Here is a 22,490-nt window from a genome sequence, read left to right on the forward strand (position 1 = left end):
GAGTTGGACAAGACTGAGCGACTTCACTTTCCCTGTGGTGAGAGGGTTGCAAGTGATTTAAATTGTTTTTACTGGCATTGGCCAGACTCATTTGAACTTTTCGTTGGTAAAGAACAATTAAAGGGTGTCACAGAATGAGCTCTTAGTAATCTAGACTGCATTATGGACAAGAATCCTCCTACATCCCCTTTTTTTATTGGAAGATCCTATTTCAGAGCCTCCTGCTACACTGAAGATCAGGGTGGGAGATACCTGTGATCATCCACAGGAGTTCCTTTCAAACTTGAGTTAACTCATCCCTTCAGGGCTGTCCACTTGCTACAAATCAGGACACTACTGTAAAAGAATAACATCCGTTATGGCAAAGACAAGAGGAAAGTGCAGGGTTTGGACCATTAACAAAGTGGAACACAGTTGCTGTGTTCTGTAGCAAAGCAAGATTTTTTGGTAGTAAGTTCTAAATCTAATGGAGGAAAAGATTGCTGGATTTTAAGATCAAGATTTTCGCTAATGTTGGAACGTAATGCTTTTAATAAGTGACATGATCAAATTGCTAAAGTTTTAATAAAAATTAGAATCTGTGAATTGTTACCAAGACAAGGTAAAAAAAAATTCCAGTGGTATCTCTGTAAAAGGAACACTGAAGGTATGTAACACAGTCGGCTTCCACAAGAGAAAGTACTTCTAAACTGGCTGTGCTATGCTCCATCGCTTCAGTTGTGTCTGACTCTTTGCAACCCCATGGACTGTAGCCCACTAGGCTCCTCTGTCCACACGACTCTCCAGGCAAGAATACAGGAGTGGGTTGCCATTTCCTTCTCCAGGGGACCTTCCCCACCCAGGGATCTGCCTCCTGCATGGGCAGGCGCGTTCTTTAGCACTAGCGCCACCTGGGCTAAGTAGGCGGAAAAGGAGTGCATGCTGTTAAAATATTTGGAGTTACTTAGAGCAGTTTTCCACAGAAGGATAGATGCGGAATATCTCTATCTCCACTAGAGATACATGTTACTAGTGAAAATCCATTGTTGAAATGTTATCACTTCAACCAAAATGTAAGCAGATCAGAATTTGTGGTGTGTGGAGACAGGTGAGATGACCATACTCGAGGATGCCTTCATTTCGGTTTATTGTGTAAGTGGATTTGCATTTAACTTTTACAAGTTTGTTATATGTGGGGCTTTTTTTTCTTAAATTCAGAATTTTACAAGTAAATATGTGACAGTAATTGTGTGCCATAATATATACAGTGTAACTTCAGAGTTGGCCCAGCATGATTATGTGTACCATTTCAAAATAGGGAAAATTTGCTAGGTGATAGCATAAATGGAGAACAGCTTTTTCACAGGTTTTCTTGAAGCATACATCACATGATTCCTAGCTTAATTTTTTATGAACATGGGTTATAAGACCTTTGTGTATGATTTTCACATCTTTATGATGTGAAGACCAGTTTTGTCAAACATGCCGTATTTCCAACAGCTATCTCTTGAGTATAATGTACTCGAATATCATAGTCTCTTTCTAATTGTCCTCAGACTCCTTTAACAACTAATAAGTAATCACCTCATCTTGTTAGCCGCCTCTTCTCAAAAGACTTATGTTGTAACTAGGTTGTTGACAGGAATTTTGCCTGCAAGTATCTCTGGTAGACAATTAGGAAAAGTGTATCTTTACAACAATTTAGATTGTCAGTGCAAAGGCAATCTCATATAGACAGCTATCAAAGGTGATCAACCAGACTTTATTATGATATAACAGGAGGGAATTCATAGATAAGCACTTACTTGAATGTCTCATCATTGTATTTAGATGCAGTTTTTCTTTACCTTTGAAAGAACAAACCTTTCACCGCACAATGGCAACTAGTTAATGACTATGAAGCATTTGTACAGTATTTTTAAATGAAAAAATTCTTAAATATTGATGCCTATATGATATAATCTCTAAAAACAGGAAAAGTCAAAATAATTTAATGGACTCTCAGGACTTATACTTCAAGTGTCTTCAAATTTGAGCTAAGCAATTAAGTTTTTTAAAGTAAAGTGTTGAAAGTGTTTTTAAGGTACATTTTATAAATATATACAAAATGTAGGTCTATTTGATGCTCTGTTCACTCAGGTAAAATTTATACTACATATCTAATGAGATATGTCATCATCTCCAAAAATTATAACCCCACAGAATTAAAACAAAAAACCCTTTAAAAATTAGTCATTGTATGAAACCAAAAAGGGAAACTTTACAACTTAATGAGAAAGACTTTATTTTAAAAAATGTTTTCATATCTGATTCTAATGTATATTGACTTATGTATTTCAATAATTACATGAAAAAGCTAAAGCGGGGATTAAAAGTACTCTAGCAAGATAAAGAATAAAAATACCACTTTCCCCCCTAGTTTCTAGTTTGACAGGAGGGGATGCCTAACAGAATCTTGTCTGTAAAAACAGCTCTAGTACTGTGCTTTGAAAAAAATCTGGCTGCATATAATTCTTGATACATTATATGATGCTCTTGCCCTTAAGACTTCTGGCACTTCAGGTAATGGAAAATGATGACCAAATGCTTTAAGATAAAAGTAAGAATGCATCATATCTTCTGAGTTTTCTTTAAGTAGATTGTCATCAAAATCTTTCACTTTAAAGAAAATCTGAAAAAGACCACCATCCTATTGCTCAAAGAACTGCACTCAAATGATTTATAAAATGGACTGGTTCTTTCATAAAGTCGCTGAATATAAAACATCATACTTCTAGCGAGGATGAGTGAACTGCAAGGATATGTTACTCCATTATCTTCTTGTCTTCCAGTCTACTTTGTGTTGAATTTGTCTAATTCAGATTTTGAAAAGTTAATACCACTGTCTCTTTGATTAAATACCAGTTCCTTAGCTGTGTAGTCTTAAAAGGTAATATGCTTTAAATCCTCAAAATCAGTACCAAAAAATGTATACAGCATAGTCTAATTGCTAACATTTACAAAACTTGCACTTCACCAAATTAAAAAAGAATAAAATAAGACTTTTAAATAGTGCATACAAGGCACAAGAGCTTCTTAGTATATTTACTGAAGCCGAACATTTTGGCATCAACAAACACACCACTTTAGTTTCTCTTAAACTCAGTTTCCAAACAGCATACCATTTAGTTCATATTGAACTAAATTACCAAAAGTATATGATTTTTGCTTGATGATTTGCATAATTTAATCTTAATAGGTATTTACGTAGTTTAACTGTCATACTTCTGATGAGATGACAAAGAATAAAGATATCAATGGATGATTAATCTATTGGCCCATTAGGAATTCTTAACAAAAAAATCATTATGTCTGCTATGTTCAATAGAAGAAATAACCTAAAAAGAGACTTAAAAGCCAAACCCAAAAAAGAGTATCATAAACCAATCTTCATAATTGTTATTATAGAGTTCCACCCATTTTCAGATAATTAGATGAAAAATATATTGCTGATGAAATAGAAATGTATTAAATCTGACAAAGATTTTCTAGCCAGTTGAGCTCAAGCTTCAATGATCATACTTCTTTTCCAGCAGGCAAAAAAGGCTAGAATTAAAGTCTAGCAAGAAAAAAAAAAAAAGGACGGTCATCTTCAACTTCAGGCCACTTGAAATTTGTAATGAATTCACAGTTTTTACAGTTCACACAGTCTGAGGTTGGATTCTTATCGGAGGGAGTAAACAAGTCTCATCTGCTACCTCCACACTCTTGTAGGTAACTAATAGGTTTTATGAATAAAGCTTATCATTATAATGTGATGTGATATCTTTTAATCTCAGTATCTTAATAGTCTCAATTTTCTGAATCAGAAAATCAGAGGATCAATGGGCTTCTTATGTGATACATTGTGCTACCCAAATAGCTGGGTGAAAACTGGCCCATGAATTTATTCCAAGTTTTTATGATAGGTATCCTTGTCCTTGATTCATAAACCATAACTACTTTTAATATTTAAGAAGAATTTGTGTTAGTTGAAACAATCTGCATACTGGAGTAAAAATGTGTTATGTTTTAAAAGCAAATGCTGAGAGAACTACTCAATTCACATTCTGCACACCCAGCCAAAGGGGATGGGAACAGCTGGCTAGAGGTGCCTTCCTGGGGGAAGCCTCTTCTATCCATCGACAGCATTCATTACCTTAGGAGGAAACAGAAAACATCAAACTCTTGTGTTAGCTCTAAAAACACAAACAAAAAATTAACCAACTCATTCATTGTTTGTTGCAATAACACTTCTCATTCAAAACTAAATGTTTTCTATACTCGAAGGCTCATTAGATGTGTTCTTGAATACAGATAGACCTTTACATGAATTCTTCTCAACCTATAATATATTCACAAGACTTAAGGGCCCTGTTGTAATGCAGGGAATGCAGATGCTGACTCAGTATGTCCAGGGTAAGACCCACAACTCTGCACTTCTGTTACGCTCCAGGTGCTGTCAATACTTCTGGTTTGGGGCCCCAGTCTGAGCTACAGGGCTCTATGTTCTTAGTTTTGAGGCCAATAGGAGTTCAAGTGAGTTGTTGGAGGATTTAGGAAAATAATTTTGAAATCTCTTTTTTTTTTTTTTTTAATTTTGAAATCTCATGTGCACAGGAGCACAGCATTTTAAACCTATTGTATAAGCGGGAAGAAAGTTGGGCAGGCTGTTTAATCTATACTTTAGCACTATGATGAATTTAGGCACATTTTGACTATTTGGAAACTATGCTGAAACAAAGAAACATTTTACAAAAAGGCCACAGGTTATTTACTAATATAGTTCAAAAAGGAGAAGAGACTACAAAGATAACATTTAGTAATATAGTCAAATATCACATTATCATTCAGTATAAATGTGTACTAAAAGAATTGCAAGTCTGAGGTGTAAAGCAGGAAAAACTTTAAAAAACTATTTGGATAATCAGCTTCCTTAGGAAAGATCTTTTTTTTTTTTTTTTTAAAGACACATTTTACTGGCACTGGTTATGCCAACAGAATGAAAAACATTACATCAAAAAATCATTTGTTTTCTTTTACATCAATACAGCTGATTCATATTGCAACTGGGTTTTGTGACCATTACTGTTATATATCCAAATGTAATAAAATCAAGTTCCTGTAAGATTTTCAAAAATTTCAATGATGCTATTTTATCACCCAATTACCAATTATTTAGAAACCACTATGTCTCTGGTCCTGCAAAGAGTTGAGAATAATGATGAACAAACCCAACACTGATCTTGTCAAAATACTTGGAAATCTACCTGATTTACACACAAAGTGACATTACTATGTTAAAGCTCATAAAATATTTAACCAGATGACCTCACAATCAATGGTGATTATAGCTACTTCAACATACTGAAAATAAGAATCCCATGAAACTTTGTCTGCTTTACAGAACTATGTTCTGTAAAATACTTTGTGGTATTAATTAATGATTCATTGTATAATCATAGTTACATTTGAAGAATTATTTCCAGAAATTACACTGTCTCTTTGCTAATTAACCCAACTAAGAATGTTAAAATTTCACTATCCTACATAGTTACAGGTTTCCCCATTGGTCAGTGGGTAAAGAATCACCTGCAATGCAGCAGACACAGGAGACAAGGGTTCGATCCCTGGGTTGGGAAGATCCCCTGGAGAAGGAAATGGCAACCCACTCCCGTATTCTTGCCTGGGAAATTTCATGGACAGAGGAGCCTGGTGGGCTACAGTCCACGGGATTGCAAACAGTCAGACACAACCGAGCACGTGACACTAACCACAGTTACAATCAATCAGATCGACAACACCATCATGCAGAGTCCCCCAACACCAAAAATGCTGGCCAGCTGGCACACAGAATTGCACGGCTATTCATCAAAACCAAAACCAAACAAGGTGAAAGCCAGATATCTATGAAGTACTTTGACACAAATGACTTTGTTTAAGGTGCTACTCTCTTGCTAGGTCACAATTCTGTAAGTAGAGAGTTATCTTGATAATTTCAATGTTCAATTCTTCATATTTTTTTAATTTGACTTATAAATGTATTAATTTTTGCTATACAGCAAAGTGATTCAGTTATATGTGTGTATATATATATATGTATATTCTTTTTCATATTTTCAATTATGGTTTATCAAGGATATTGAATATAGTTCTCTGTTCTATACAGTAGGATGTTGTTGTTTATCCATTCTACATATAATCGTTTGCATCTGTCAATCCCAGACGCCCAGTCCTTCCCTACCCCATCTTGGCAACCACGAGTTCAGTTCTTCACACTGTTTCTTGCTTGCTTGGTCACTCAGTCATGTCTGACTCTTTGCAGCCCTTTGGACTGTAGCCTGCCAGGATCCTCTGTCCATGGGATTCTCCAGACAAGAATACTGGAGTAGACTGCCATTTCCTTCTCTAGGAGATCTCCCTGATCCAGGGATTGAACTCACATCTCCTGTGTCTCCTGCACTGCAGGCAGATTCTTTATCCACTGAGCCCCTGGGAAAGCCCATTGTTTATTGTTTATTTTGTTAAGATATTTATGGCTTGGTTCCAAAGAGGACATTTTTGGAGCTTTTTATTAACTGCAGGCTCATAAATAGACTTTGCTTTAAGGAAACTGATTTGGAATTACAGGTTTAAAAAAATTATAGGTTAAAGAAAATGACTTGGAACACCGATTATTTTAAGGGCGACACATGCTCTGGGGTCCTACTATGACTAAAAATAAGGACGGGAGAGATCTGCGCTAACAAGCTATAATTGTCTTATATTTTTAGACCCAGTGAGATCCAGCTAATGGGTGGTCATGGATAAGACCACTGAATGTCCTGAAGGAAAGGACAAAACAAAAAACTGCAAGATCCTATAAAATGACAAGACAATTGTCATTTTATAGTTCAATAAAAATTATCATTTTAAAGTTCAACATTTTAGGATCAATTCTTGCTATAAAAATGAATTCTGTTCATCAACTTATGTTTTATTAAGTTAACCAAATAACTAGCTAATATTGAAGCTAGATCTATATTCAAAGGCCTCTTGTATGACTGATACAATCCCAAGGGTCTGCTAAGACATCTTCTGTTTGAGTTACTCAAAAATAAATGTTTATGGAAACTATTTGCCCAAAGAGGGCTAGTAAGTGATTAAAAATATAAAACATAACAATAAAGGAAGAACTTTCCTTACTTTCATGAAGTATGAGTACATTTTGTTAGAAGAGTTAAGTCTCATTCTCCATGGTCAGTGCAGGATTGCTCATACCTTTAAGAGAAAACATACGTTAGCAACTTTTGTGGGTGCTACTTTTGAATAAAAAGGCAGAGACCTGTTTATTCATCCATGAATCCCACCAGTGTATTGCCAAAGTTATCCTGTACATATTATGAGTGTTTACAAGATGGTTATATAGAAAAAACACACACATACACACAATACAGTCAGCCACAACCAGCACTCCCAAAATAGCGCTTTTAAAAAGTGTATATATTACATATATATGCCGGAGGAAGTAGGAGGCATGAATAAGATAATGTAAGATATGCTGAACCTCGCACTTGTACATTACCCTTATCACTGTTTTCTAATTCTTCATTCTTGTCAAACTAATCTTTGAGCCCTTTCTCATCTCACCATTCTCATAGTTCTCTTTCTTTTACACCGTCCTTTAAATCATTTCTAAATTCATCTATCAGAGTAACGGAAAATTAATCTACCATGTCCCCAGATTAACAGCACATAGAAATCAGAAAATCACCTCTATGCTAATGCAGAACTATAAGGTGAAATATGAATCTGTTCTGAAAGAGAGTTCTCTGTCTTTCTACCCTCCAAGTATACATCATTTCTTTGCCTCTAAGGAAACTGAGGGATTCAAAGGGCAAATAGGAGACATCAATTTTGTTTGGATAAATACGTAATCCCTCCCATATACTGAAAAATGGAATGGCATGTTTGAAGATGGAGAGACAGACCAAATTATGAATATTCAAGTGATGGGCCTCTTCAGAGGGAATGTACATTCCTTAAGAACAAGACTAATTTTAATTTATGTGTATTTTTTCATACCATTCAATATGTCAGTATGTGGAATGTCTACTTAAATTTTACAACTTCACCTCTTTTAAACTCTTTAGTTCCCAAATTAAACATCATTTTTTTCTTTTTTTATTTGTATTTGATTAAACATCATATTTTTAAGGCCTGATGATATCAGATGTTTTCAACATTCCTGCAGGATAATGTTAAATGTGTTGTTTTAGTTTTATAGAGGAAGATAGAGAACTCTTTGTTCAAGGCTAACACAATATTGTTGAGCATTTGTCCTCCAAAAATTGTATTTTGTTCTATACATCTCAATATTATACAATTATAATCTTTGATAATTAAAAAAAAAATAGACCTTAGTGCCTTAATTGTGGATACATGGTTTTACACTTGGAAAACCACAAATACATACACACCCCTGCATGTATCATCACGTCTTGTTTGATACTTAACAACCCTGAGAATTAAGTAGTATTTTAAAGACGAAGATGCTAACTCCAAAGGAGCTTAAGTAACTTAACAAATGCCCCACATTGATCAGATGTCCAAATTGGGATCTGCTATCAGCTCTGTCTTCAAAGACTTGCTTGTTCTTTGCCAATAAACCATATTGACCCAAGTAATCAAAAGATTAAAATCAACAATAACCAGAGAACTGTGAGTGGGATATGAAGAAATAACAGGTAGCTAAAAGTTATGGCAATTCTGTAATGTCTTACTTCAATATATATCCAATATATATCCGATATATATATATATCCGATATATATCTAATATATATCAGATATATATATCCAATATATATTCAATATATCCAATATTTTGAAACTGGATAGAAACTTTCAAGTAAAAACCACATTAATTTGAGATCCCTTTTAACAGATACTTTTCAGCCTTCTGCCTGCACTTACTGTACTCTTCCCCATTTCAAAATAAATTATATTTTGAGTTTATCATTTTATTTAATACATGGTAGTAAATATTTGGTTCTCTAAACCAGAAAACAAGTAAGGTAAATCTGTCTTTCACAACATGGTTTTCTACAGCTTCCAGACATTAATCAAAGCTTTTCACAAATGGTTCTTTGAAAATAATTCTATATTTACAATGGTCGTCTGACTCCAAAACAAGACATATTCTACAGGTAATAAGGATGAAAAATTGTCACTCCTTTCACCTTTTAAAACTAAAATATTTCAAAACAGCCACACAGCATACCCTTACCAGCTTTGCCTTTGCCTAGGCTTGTGCTGTTCTCCGTCCAAGATTGAGAATCAGTAAGAAGGTGGCTCTGGGACTCTCTCAATGGCTTTGCAGGAAACTGATGGTTTTCGGGACTGAAGAATAATTATCATTATGATCATCAGGTTAACTCTCGATCGTATTTCTTAAAGGAAGGAACTCAAACCATTCATGGTGCAAGACAGTTGTAGGAATTACCGAGAACTTCGGGAAAGCAGGAACAAGGCATTAAGCCATACTGACTCGCAATGAAAAAGTGTTCTTGCCTCAGCTCTCTTCTTTCCTCTGATTACAATAGGATGACAATCCTTGACTTTGGCAAATCTCCATCATTAATACACAGAATAAGCCTTGGCCTCCAATTTTAGCAGGTAAAGGAATGTAATTAGAACTTACCAATATTTTATTATTGATTTTAAGTTATGTTCGATGCCAAATTATACTAGTTTCTCACTGATGACAGTGATATAAAGTTTGGTTTAAAATAAACAACATTTCATTTAGATTTTAAAACATTATTGGCACAGAAACTATTAGTATATTTTTTACAACACACCAAAATAGTAATTATACTATATTAAAATGAAAAAAACTACTTAAAATTTTTCCAAGAGTAATTTCACATATTTTAGTTGACTATATTTTTTAAAAGATATGCCTTTTCCCCTTAATAATTACCTCATATCTAAAATTTGAGATCATTTCAATTTTGTGCTGCTCTAATAAATCCCTTATTAAAATTCTGGAGGAAAACTTTAAAAAAGAAAATTGTGTCTCCTATTCATATGAAAAATTTCTTTTACACTAATTCTTATTTGTTCTCAGGAAGGGGACCATAGACCAGGTATAGAAAAGTAGCTCAGGCCTACTTTAGGGACTCCTTGGAGAATCATTACTGCAACAGGACTCTTAACAAACAGCAAGGATGTATTCATCCAACAATACTCATTGAAGTACCTAGTATATCAATGAGTAAAGTCTTTGATCTAATTGAGGAAGGAGAAGAATAAATATATAATAAATCAGGTGAGATTAAGAGCTCTGACAACAGTAAAAGGCAATATAAAGGGAACAGAGGGGCAGGATGCTATGATACAAAGAGTTTTCAAAGACGACCTCTCCTGTAAAGTTACACCTGAGCAGAAAGTGAACTGAAGGCACAGACCATTCAGATACCTGGAGGAGGAACTTTAAGGAAGACAAACTGACAAGTGCAAAGCCACTAAATAAGCAACATGCTTGGTATATTTGAGGAACAGAAAGATTTGTGTGTCAGGACTGTGAGTGATGGCAAAGAGGTAAGGCATTACACTGAGAGGTGTCAAGGGCCAGATTAGTAGGACAAGGGAAGGACATTCACTAGCTTCTATTCTGAGCAGAAGAGTGACACAATCTGATTGACACTTTAAAAGGCTCACTCTCTCTTTTTAATGGAGAATAGGGTGGAGGAGGGCAAACATGGAGCCAGAAGCCACGTGAGAAGTGACGGATGGACCAGGACAGCTGGCCTGGAGGCGGCGAGAAAGTATCCAGGTTATGCACGTGTTTGGAGGGGACAGCTAACAGGATCTGCAACGTACAGGGTGTACAGGGTCCCCAGAGAGAGGAATCTAGGTGACTCCCAAGTTTCTGGGCTGAGCATCTGGGAGAATGGAAGTCACTGCTCATGAATATGAGAGAATGAAGCAGAATCAGGTTCCGGCTGGGGTGAGGGGACAGGTGGCTTGGAATCAAGGGTTCTGCTTTGTACCTGTTCAGCTGGCAATGACTTTTATGTGGACACATTATGTAGACAATGACATGTACAACTCCAGAGTGCACAAGGGGAGACACGAACTCGGCACAGAAAATGTATGTGGGCCAATCAGGGGGAATTACAGAATTCTGTAGAAGAGACTTCAGCTGTCAAAAGCCAATCTCAGCATTTAGAGGAAAGAGAAGGCCAGAGAGGTTTCCTGACCTTGTCAAGACCACCTCGATGGGTAATAGCGCAAGAACTAGGATTTCTCCCCCTGCCCACTTAGTAGGAGGCGGACTGTATCTAAACCCCAACTAGTCTTAACTACCAAAACCACATAGTATAAGAAAAATAGTCTTCAGCTCTGTGAAATTTTCAAGCCCAAACTCACAGGGCAGGGCCAAGTAGGACTATGGTGACTTTGAAAGTCCCATGTGACACACACGTTAACTGGCAGGCACATAACTCACTCTAGGGATGGGGCTGGTAAACAGGTTTCATCTCGTGACAGTTTCAGGTGATTTTGTAATGGCTGCTGGGATCACTGCCTTAGACAGGATTCTGGGGTGACATCAGGTTCCATGGGAGAAAGTGTTGTAAGCAGTAAGAAACTGCTTGGGAGGAGGGTGCTGGGAATGGCGTCCACTGCTAACGGGGCTGTCAATCTGATGTCTGGGATTCCATTCATCTCCAAGGGCCTGGTCCAGGCAGGGAAGGTCTTTTGATTGCCAAGAGGAAAGGCCCAGTGGGTCAGAGGCAAAGTAACCCTGTCAGCTCACATGATCACAAGTGGGACTAATTTGGACTTACACTGTGCTTTTTTTTAAGCACCACATTAAAAAAAAAATCATAATATATTTCAGTCAACTTACAGAGAATTAACACCTGTTTACTGACTACCCAGATTAATCACATAATTTTATAATTATGACTGAAGCTCCCTACGTACTCCAACCTCAGTCACACTTTCCTCCCGCCCTCATTCCAACCTGGAAACCAGTGTAGTAAATGATCCTAAGTTCTTAAAATTTTTTTCCCAAAGGAACATATAAGCAAAGGACACCATAGGATAAACTATATTATTTGAAAGTAAAATAGAAAAAAAAAATATGGGCTTACTTTTTAGATGATGAATTCAATCCTGCAGGAGTAGATGGTTGTTCAGGATCCTGGTTAACAAGGCAAGTTGGAAAGGAGCAGCCATCACCTAGACTATAATTAAAATAAAAAGTTACAATTGTGCGGTAAAAGAAAGATGATCTCTGTGAGCAGAACACAGTTACATTATGGACAAAATATGTATCTCAGACACTGGCTTCAGTACAGTACGTTTATGGAGATGTGAGTCAACTGATTTCCACTTTGATATAATAGTGGATCATAAAATAATACCTTAAAAAATACGAGTTCTTATGCAGAAGGACAGAGTTCTTCTGTTGGATTACTTTCAGTAGTCTAAACCCTGAAAAATTTCACAACAAAATACCTTGAAAAAATGGGTAGCAACCAGTACCTCTTCTCATCACCAAAAACCTGGAGCATATTTTTACCGAAACCCAAGCTGAATCCATTCTTATCTGTTCCGTGTCGAAATACTGGGCTTCTAAATGCCTCTAGAAAAGATGGCAGAGCAACCACATAAGGAAAGAGCATATCAACTAGCAAGCGCTAAAGTTAGAAAGGAGTGGATTAAATGAAGAAACTCTGAAAACCCATGGCTAGCCTCCTGCGACGCTTTATATGTCTGTCAACAGCCCCATAGATGAAGACTGTCTATTCTTTTAAAACAAACTTAAAATATGATTCGATCTATTGTAGTTTTTAAGTAACCCTTTTCTTTCTGCAGCAGCACGTGTATTGTAAAAAATGAGAAAATACAAACAAGCAAATAATTTAAAACTCTATATCTACTAGATGGCTGAATGGACAGAGAGATAAGATAGATATAAATATATATTTTTTAAATCAAAATGAGACTAAAGATACATTCTACAACCTTTTTTCAACTAATAAATTCCATTTTCCAATTTCATTAGAATTTTATGTCATCCAATGATACATTTTCTTCTAGCTAATCAAAAAGGTACTTTAAAACTCTCTGTCTAAATCAGGATGCAATGCAGGGTCACACATCATGGCTGGTTATGCCCATGAGGTTCAGAGAGGCTGCGTGACTTTGCTCAATATCACACAAAAAGTAAACGACAAATTCCACAAAGTGGAATTTGAACAAGGTCATCAAAGTTCTGTCCTTTATGCTACATTTTTGTCTTAAATAATGCTGAGGTGCAAAACCTAAAATGTTAGTTTGGGGATTTTCTATGTGAATAAACATAGAAGTATAATGATTTCTGTCCATAATTTGAGAAAGGAAAAATCTAACTAGCAGAGTTAAGGTAATACGAAAAATGTGATTTGCAAGATTCTTAACATTTATTACCCTAGTCTATAGCTTTTTATAAAACTTTTTAATAATTTAGGACCATATTATCCAGATGAAGTCCTTTCAGTGTTCCAAGTAAAATCTAGAAGTTTCTAAAACTCAAAGCTTAGTAGAAACACATTTGAAAAATAATTTAATTGCTCTACAATTTGAATTGCTCTATAATTTGAAATATGATACTTCATTTAGAAATTACTTTACTATACCAATATTTTCACTCTACTAGTACTTTAGCTGATTAGATTTCACCTCAATATTGAAAATAAACATTCACAATTACATACAATTAATTTTTATTATTTTAATAACAGAATCTCATAACTTGAGTATCCTTTGTGATCAAAAGAAATTATAAGTCCTGGTTGCATTCTGAAACTCCTATTCTTAGTCTAGAAGACTCCATTTAGCTTAGTCCCAGCTTACTTCTCAAACTTCATAGTATATTTTTTTGTTCTTTAGCTTTCTGTGAATAGTTTCTCAAACAGGAATAGTTTCTCAAACATATGTAGCTCTTTAAAAAAAAAAAATGAGATGAAATACAGAGAACATAAAATCGGTCACTTTAAGGTGAACATTTCAGTGGCATTTAGTAATTTATATTTTTTTGCAACCGATACCTATACCAAATTCCAAAATATTTTTATCACCTCAAAAGAAACCCTATACTAATGAAAGCAGTCATTCTTTACTCCATCTTCTTCCCACCCTTTGGAAGTCATCAAAATGCTTCTTTCTCCATGGATATTTCCTATAAATGGAATCATACAGCATGTAACCTTTTCTATTTGACTTCTTTTATTTAGGACATTCCTGACGCTCATACAGGTTGTAGCACTGCTTTGCTGTATCCCATCTCTGCAGGGCTTTTGAACATACTGTTTTCTCTGCCTGAGATGTTCTGGCCCTTTCCACGACTTCTTAAATACTTTCTGTTTTCATGGACTCTTCCCTGACCACTCCTTCTAGATAGGTTCCCTACTACCATCCCCAGCCCTTGATTCATAACTCAACATCCTGTTTGTTTCTTTCAAAACACTTTGTAATTAGGTTTACGTTTGGTTATTGATTTTCTGTGTTGCTCACCACTGTATATATTACACAATGCTTTGCACACAATGGATAATTTAAAAATACATGGAATGAGTGAATCTGTGTTTGTCCCACTAGACAATGTGGGAAGTAAGAGTGGTTTTTAGAACTTCAGGACAGGTTAGCATTTAACCATATGGCAACTTCTGATGAATATTTAGTTTTGTATTGAAAGTTCTGTTAACTACAATAATTATATACTCACCTAATGTAGATTTATTTTTGCTGACTAGCCAACAATGATAGCCAAACAGAGAAGACAAGCTGACAGAAAACATAGCTGCAGCAAAGAATAAAAACATAATATGGAACTTGGCTTGAGTATCAGGTAGGCCATTCTATAAAGAAAGGGAGAAAATAAAACGTTTTGTCAAAGGAATGAGTATTCCCCTAATTTGATAAATTTTTTTGTTTGTCTAAAATTTTTCTTAAATTTAGATATAGAGAAAGATATACAGCTTTATGTTAAAACTTCAAGGGAAAAATACATCTTTAAACTCAAATCAATGCTTACTATAACATGAATATACATATATATATGGAAAAGATATTAAAATTTTGGATATTTATTTGTATAACCAAATTCATAGAAAAATTATAATTAATATGTGTGTAAGCTATACAAGTAGGAAGCAAGATAAAATGAGCTATAAAATTTTTATAATTTATAAAATTTGTTTTTAATTTACTGTCTAAAAATGTTTTGTTAACATACTCTAGATTTACAAATGTTTAAACATTATTTTATTATAATGCCAGAAAATGAAGGATAGGCGGCATGACTTAGCTAGTCTTCTCATTATGTTTTACATCACTGCAAACGACAGCATCAACTACAAACACATACAACACACTCACAATAATGCTTCAAGCTACTTTAGATGATGTCAGCACAGAAATGTTTAACACCAGTGCATAACACCTGTCTACAATAAACCTTAACAATACCCATGGGATGAAAAAGACCATCAAAACACAACCAGACTGACTCTCCTAGTCTATGCGTCTAAGGAGACCTGGCCTCTAGAATGTAGGCTTAGGGACACTCAGTGAAGCACCAGAGATGCTAGGATGTTTCTCCTGCTGATATTCGCTTTCAATATCCTGTAGTTATCTGTCAGATTGAGCCAGGTCACAAGACCTCACTGATACCTTTTGATAGTAGTGTTCTCTCTGTGAAAGCCAGTCAATCCTTTACAAATGTATTGGTGGTTTGGAAATAAAACCATCCACAAGAATGATGAACTGTAAGGCCGTGTGCTCTCAGACATTCATGAGAGATCATTCTTCCAGATGGACACTGCAAGTACCCTCGAATGCTAGGACATGCTCGTTTAACTGGGTATTTCTAGCGCTTAGCAATGTAACTGACACATACTAGGCATCAATAAATCTTTAGCCTTGAATGTGGTTCAAATCTCACATCAATGATCTAATAATTCATGAAGTCTTCCCATAATAAAGGATAATTTAATGAATGTAATAAGGCAACTCTGGCAGGGATAACTGCTTCTTATATTGTATGGTATTCATAGTAGAGTGTGTGCTTCTTATATTGTATGGTATTCATAGTAGTGTGTGTGTGTTAGTCACTCAGTCGTGAAGCCCCCCTAGGCTTCTCTGTCCATCGAATTCTCCAGGCAAGAATACTGGAGTGGGTTGCCATTTCCTTCTCCAAAATACATAGTACTAATTCTGTTTTGCTTACATTTAAAACATACAGTGCAGAAAACAAATGAGTTGCCTAAAGCATACACTTAATCTCAATTCAGGACTTGATTGATATTCTAGTTTAATAATCTTTTTACACATAAAGAAGAACTTCTATTTTAAATACTAAGAAAAAAAAATCTTCTTATATAGTCACTTCTCGTTATTTGCAGTGGTGATGGTCTTTAAAGTTGCCATGAACACTGAAATTATGATTCCTGAACCATTGCTCCTGGGAAGTTATGAGCAATGGTCCACAACATTTTTGTCAAATGATCAATGACCTTGTCCTGTGTGTTTCTGCTTATAAAACCTAATTGATACCTTATTTAATCTACATTAAATAAGAGAACTCACAGCCAACAGCACCGTAAGTCATGTCTGAAGGAAGCTTATCTATATACATGTATTTCCTCCATAAGGCACATCACAGTCTCTTCTTTTGCTCAGAAAATTAGACAGCACTTTAGCTCTAGGCTTGAAGACCTTTTAAACAATGAAATCACCAACAAAAAAAGCACAAAAATGCAAAAGACACGGCACTAAATAGACTTAAAAGCACACTCATTTACAGTATGAGAATTCAAACAGGAAGGCAATAAGACCTCTGGTTTGATCTCAACTGGAAATATGTACGTGGGTGACTCGCATTTTTCCTACTCTGTGTATGCTTGCAAATGACCACAAAAGCTAAGCTGAGTATTGACTTTGAGGTTTAAAATAAATGTTAGCAAGTAGGTGAATTCACAAATACAGAAACTGCGAATAATGAGGAATGACTATATATAAATTAGCTCTATTCTATAAAATTAGTGTCAGGATTAAGTCACTACTGAAAGTCTATATATGTATTTTTGTATACCAAAAAAAGTCACCAAGGTAATAACTTACGGTCCAAAATTTGATAAAATACTGTAAGTCTGTAGCAGCAATAAAAAGGCAGTACAGCAGAGAATAAGCCAAGAAAAGGAGGAAAAATTTATAATTTGAAAATCCAACACAATTGTTCACCCTGTTAACAAAACAAAAACATCATTTTCAGTGAGTTTAATGCTGTTACCCTAGGTACACATATGCTCAACCTTAACACAAGTATTTGATTTCCTAATATTAAAATTTATTGGCATTTCTTTAAACATAACTCAAAGATTTATTTTTAAAAATTATTTATTTTTTTAAAGATTTTTTTACACATACAAACATTTAAAAAATCCATTTCACTAAAAAGGAATTTCTATGTTCAAACTAGAAATTTGATATGTAATATTGCTTTAACTGCTCATGACCCCTATATTTCCTGTCCAATTATGCAAAGAAGCACATGCCTTAAGTATGATCTTGTGAGAAATCTATTAACACCAAACAGATAGGAGGAATTTTCTAAATTCTTTTCTGTGTTACCTTTGGATTTGGTTTCTAACTATGATTAAGTAATTTAAAAACTTTTTAAGTTTTCTAAAATTAGATGAGACTTCTTTACAGACTACTTGCATGCTGATGGCACAGCACTGAAGCAAACATCTTAAAGGGCAGGTTTAAGGAGAGAAACAGCATTGGGACCCAGACAGTCAGGTCGTCACACACATTTGATGCTAAATAACTATGTGTCCCTGACAAAGTGCCATAATTTCTAAGGGTCTCCTTTTCCTCATCTGTCAAATCAGCACTGTGAGATCCTTTCTGAGAACCAGGTCACTATGCTGTTTCCAAAAATGGAGATTCAGAATTCTCAGCTCTTACTCTGAAATCACTGTATTTGTAGAGGGCGGTTTAAGAACTCAAACTATTGTATCAATAAACATAAATAAAAATACAACTCATACTTTATGGTTACATTTCTTCTATCAAAGCTTACCTAAGTGGAACTGGTTGCTGTCTTCATGGGTAGTGAACCCATGAATTTACAATAAAAATAATAAACTCACTGCATAGAACACACAGATGTTTCTTCTTTCACGTGTGTGTGTGTGTGTGTGTGTGTGTGTGCAGGTTCCTCTGTCCATGGGATTCTCCAGGCAAGAATATTGGAGTGGGTTGCCATGTCCTTCTCCAGCAAACACCTTTGTTCCTACTCAGTACTGGCATAAGATAATCGCCCTCTTTACTGACTTTGCCAATAAACTAATTGTTTCTCTTTTTCTATTGTTGAGGAGAAACAATATTCATATGAAAAATGTTTACCCAATTACATGAGATGAATACGAACTAGGTCTGATATACTGCCTAGAGTTAGCAATACTGCTGCTGCTGCTGCTGCTGCTGCTGCTAAGTCGCTTCAGTCGTGTCCGATTCTGTGCGACCCCATAGACAGCAGCCCACCAGGCTCCCCCGTCCCTGGGATTCTCCAGGCAAGAACACTGGAGTGGGTTGCCATTTCCTTCTCCAAGCAATACTGTTACTACATGCTTAAAACTTTGGTAAGAGGACAGAGTTCATGGTAAGTGTTCTTAAAATGAAAACATTTTTACTTTAAAAAATTCAAAAGTTAAACATTGGACTTATGGACAAACCAAAATTTGGAACAAAAACGGAAAATGTTTATATCTTCTACCTCCAAAAATAGAAGGTAAAGGGAACAGCATTAGATTTAGTAATTTTGGAACGTAGGGGGATTGTGTATGACAGATTCATAAAGAAGGCAAAATGGTGGGTGCACACTGAATGAAAACAGTCGCACTGGCGGGTCAAGAGATTCCAGTGTGAGTGCAAACCAGTCACTGAGACCGTCTCTTACGACATCTGAATGAAATAATGCTCAGAAGTAATATCGCAAACAGTTCCATACAAGCTGAGTCTAAATGTGTTCTGTCACAAAAGGAGAGAGGATATTCCCATGCTTATCTGTGTTGGTTACTGGAGGAGTAAATGGGAGACAGAGGCTGGGGTGTTAAGACTGGCCACATGGATGTCCAGACAATGCCGCTTCTGTGGACAAGGGGAGCATGAGATGGGATAGGAAAGACCACTGCTCTTCCTGCCGGAATGTAAGAACCAGCTTTTGTACTAGATGACAAATAGCGCTTTTATAGAAAGGAAAATGATCTTGAATGGAGATTTTTACAACATCTAATTTAGCTTACTTTAACTTCTGCTTAGGGGCACGCTGTGATTTGCCATGTCAAAGTCAAGAAACAGAGGAGAAGGTTAGTCAATAGAGACTGCGCTTGGTAGGAATGTTATACTTGAGATAATAATATTTATTTTTAATAATAACTTACTCTCTTTCTGACCAACAGCTTTTGGTGAGACATTTTAACTGCCTACTACTTTGAAGACTCAATTTGAAAAGTGCATGTACTCTGAATCTGAATGCCTTTATATGGAGAAATAAACACATTCTAGGTAAACATCCCTTACACATTCATTTAAACTCAGTTAAACAGCTCTTGGCTCTATTTTAGGGAAACGGCTTTCTGAGTCTAAATTGGAAAAAGAACATAATATAAAAAAAGGTGGAAAGAAAGTGGCCGCTGAAGTCCAAACAACTTGATATATGACTTTAAGTCCACTCTGGAACTTTTCGGAGCCTCACTTTCCTCTTGTTTAAAAATGGGACAAATAATTTCTAATAATATCTGTCATGGTTATAAGGATTACAGATTTTACAGATATATGGATATATCATCTCTAGACCGCTTTACCCTCTGAGCCACTAGGGAAGACATTACAAGCACTCAATAAACTGAATCTGGAATTATTTAATTAGTGCCGCCTAACCATTAGCAGACTTGTCAAAGAATATTATTAGTATAATTAATAAATTTAAAAATTATATTAAAAAGAAAAAAACACTTATTTGATAGGATAGCCAATAAGGCAAAGACTACAGGATATCTATTTTAGTTAAAAAAGAAGTGTGAGGTTAGTCCCCTGCACCCCAGAGGGCATTCTGGCCACAGCAGATACACTGAAGTCATCACGAACAGGAGGCATGGTTCTCTGATTTTTCCAACACTAAAAGTTGACAGATTCTGAGCTTCAAAATCATATGCAAGACCTGTATAAAAAGGTTGCCTCACTATAAGTCTTAATAAGTGACTCTTACATTTACATAATGACTGTAAAAAAAGATCTCTTACATGTTGATATGGAAACATTTCCAGGTTCTATTAAGTGAAGGGGGGGAAAAGGCAGAGAGACTTAGGCTATAAAATTGGAAATATCAGTGGGAAAAGAACTTGCTAAGAAAGAGAACAGAATGAATGAGATGAAGGAAAGAATGAGGACAGAAAAGAGTTACTTCTCTAAGAGGAGCATTATTTTCATAGGAGTCAGTTAGCCTTAACCTGTTATAGCAGAAAATCTAGGTGAAGAAAAGTAAGAGGAACCCTGGGGAGAGATAAAGAATACTGCAAACCTGACATCCGCTACTGTTTCTGGCAGCTAAGATCACTGTTCACTATGTATGCTTCCCCCACCTCTGGTGGAGCTTTGCGGGTACGTCTACCTCGCCTGAAAGTCAAAGTCACTCAGTCATGTCTGACTCTTTGTGACCCTATGAACTATACAGTCCATGGAATTCTCCAAGCCAGAATACTGGAGTGGGTAGCCTTTCCCTTCTCCAGGGGATCTTCCCAACCCAGGGATCGAACCCAGGTCTCCTGCAATGCAGGCGGATTCTTTATCAGCTGAGGCACCAGGGAAGCCATACCTTGCCTAGGGCCAACCATGAAGGAAGACAAGGCTTGGAGAATGATCATGCTTAATGTCCAAATCCAACCTGACTGGCAACCTTGGTGTGATCTCACAGGGATGTGTACCCTGAGATGAAAAGTTGTAAGGTAGAAAAGCCAACCTTCATTAGTTACTTAGATCTTTCAAACAATCCTCTAGTCAGTTACCTAATTTCATGACTTATAAATTTTTTTTTTAATTTAATGAATTCTAAGTGGAAACCCTTGTTGAAACACATGTGTGTATTTACAGATCTGCTATTCTACTCCTTAACATTAAGTTCTATTTAAAACAGATTGTTAAATCGTTAGATGAATTCATTCCTTATTAGATACTTCAAGTGAAGTGTTATGTATAATTTATGTGCACATTTTGGTGTAATTTCTGTATTCTAGAAGTATTCTAAAATCTCTCTGTTTATGCATGTGCATACAAAGAAAACCATTTGTTCTGAGCAAATGTAAGAAAATAAGTTTTACATTGTTAACCTACTGGTGTTAAAATTATTTCACGGAAACTCATGGAATAAAGACTCTTTTGAGCTAACTAAATAAACACTACAAACGAAACCTAAAGGGACTTCCTAGCTTAGCTAAGGCACAATTTCATTTATAAAAAGATTTAAATCGATCAATGATTCAACTTATTATGTTATAAAGGACAGAAACTTCTTTAAGTATAGAGCCATACTCACCATGGGCAATGATGATCCATCTTCAAAATACATCTAAAAAGAAACCACACACACAAAATTCAGCATCCCACAAAAGTTTAATACCAATACGTCATAAAATGAAATACTATTTCAAAAGAGTTGTGGCAGGTAAAATATTGCAAAATTATTTACTTATCTAAAAACTGAATAATAGCAAAAGGCCTCATCTAAAATAAACATTATAGCCAGTTCTAGATGATACAAAAATAGAACTTTAAATTCAAAATATACATGCTTTAAGATGTAAATAAAATAACTCATTTTCTAAAAACACAATATGTTAATATACAACTATTTTATGCTGAAGAAAGTACAAAATGTCAACAGATTTACAGACAGTCTGGATAAAACTTCTCCATTAATGTCCAACTGTAAGACAAATATATGGTACTGTTCTTGTGGTATATCAAGTATGTAACATCTGACTGTCATGAAGCCAACTGAATTATCTTTATAAAAAGGAAATGAGTCATAGAAATTTTTCTTCACTAGAACTAGCCAAGAATGAGCTGCTAAAATCATGCACTTCATTCAAATCACAAAGAATCTGGAGGAACAGAGACAGCTGATCATGGCCCTTAGCCATACTCGTATTTATGCAAGTGCTGGTCATATCTCCTAAATAAAGGTCTGATAAAAGGAGAAAAGGAAATAATCTGGAAAGCAACAAGAAAAGAAACACATTTAAAAAAACCCATGGGTGTGTAGACAGTTTAGAAGTAAAGGGTTTTTTCTTACTTATCACAGACGGAACAGTGGTGGCAGCGATCTGGTTTTATAAGTTGGCATCTGTCACAATAGCGGATTGCTAGGAACAAAAAGCTCCACTTAGCCTTAGA

General features: G+C 35.5%; 1 protein-coding gene across 1 annotated transcript in view; it reads right to left on the reverse strand.

Moving 5' to 3' along the window:
• Positions 1–1,720: 1,720 nt before the first annotated feature.
• ZDHHC2 (zinc finger DHHC-type palmitoyltransferase 2) overlaps positions 1,721–22,490 on the reverse strand; it is a 34,953-nt gene continuing 14,183 nt past the window's right edge. The window contains exons 4-12 of the mRNA XM_040243155.1: positions 22,390–22,459; positions 21,631–21,663; positions 17,154–17,274; positions 14,758–14,890; positions 12,507–12,633; positions 12,140–12,232; positions 9,265–9,377; positions 7,183–7,257; positions 1,721–4,156 (exon numbers count right to left, since the gene is read on the reverse strand). Coding sequence (XP_040099089.1) covers positions 7,217–7,257; positions 9,265–9,377; positions 12,140–12,232; positions 12,507–12,633; positions 14,758–14,890; positions 17,154–17,274; positions 21,631–21,663; positions 22,390–22,459 — 731 coding nt within the window. The 3' untranslated portion in view covers positions 1,721–4,156; positions 7,183–7,216. The remainder of the gene's footprint in view (positions 4,157–7,182; positions 7,258–9,264; positions 9,378–12,139; positions 12,233–12,506; positions 12,634–14,757; positions 14,891–17,153; positions 17,275–21,630; positions 21,664–22,389; positions 22,460–22,490) is intronic.

This window comes from Oryx dammah, unplaced genomic scaffold, assembly GCF_014754425.2.
Source record: "Oryx dammah isolate SB20612 unplaced genomic scaffold, SCBI_Odam_1.1 HiC_scaffold_7, whole genome shotgun sequence".
Lineage (NCBI taxonomy): Eukaryota > Metazoa > Chordata > Mammalia > Artiodactyla > Bovidae > Oryx > Oryx dammah.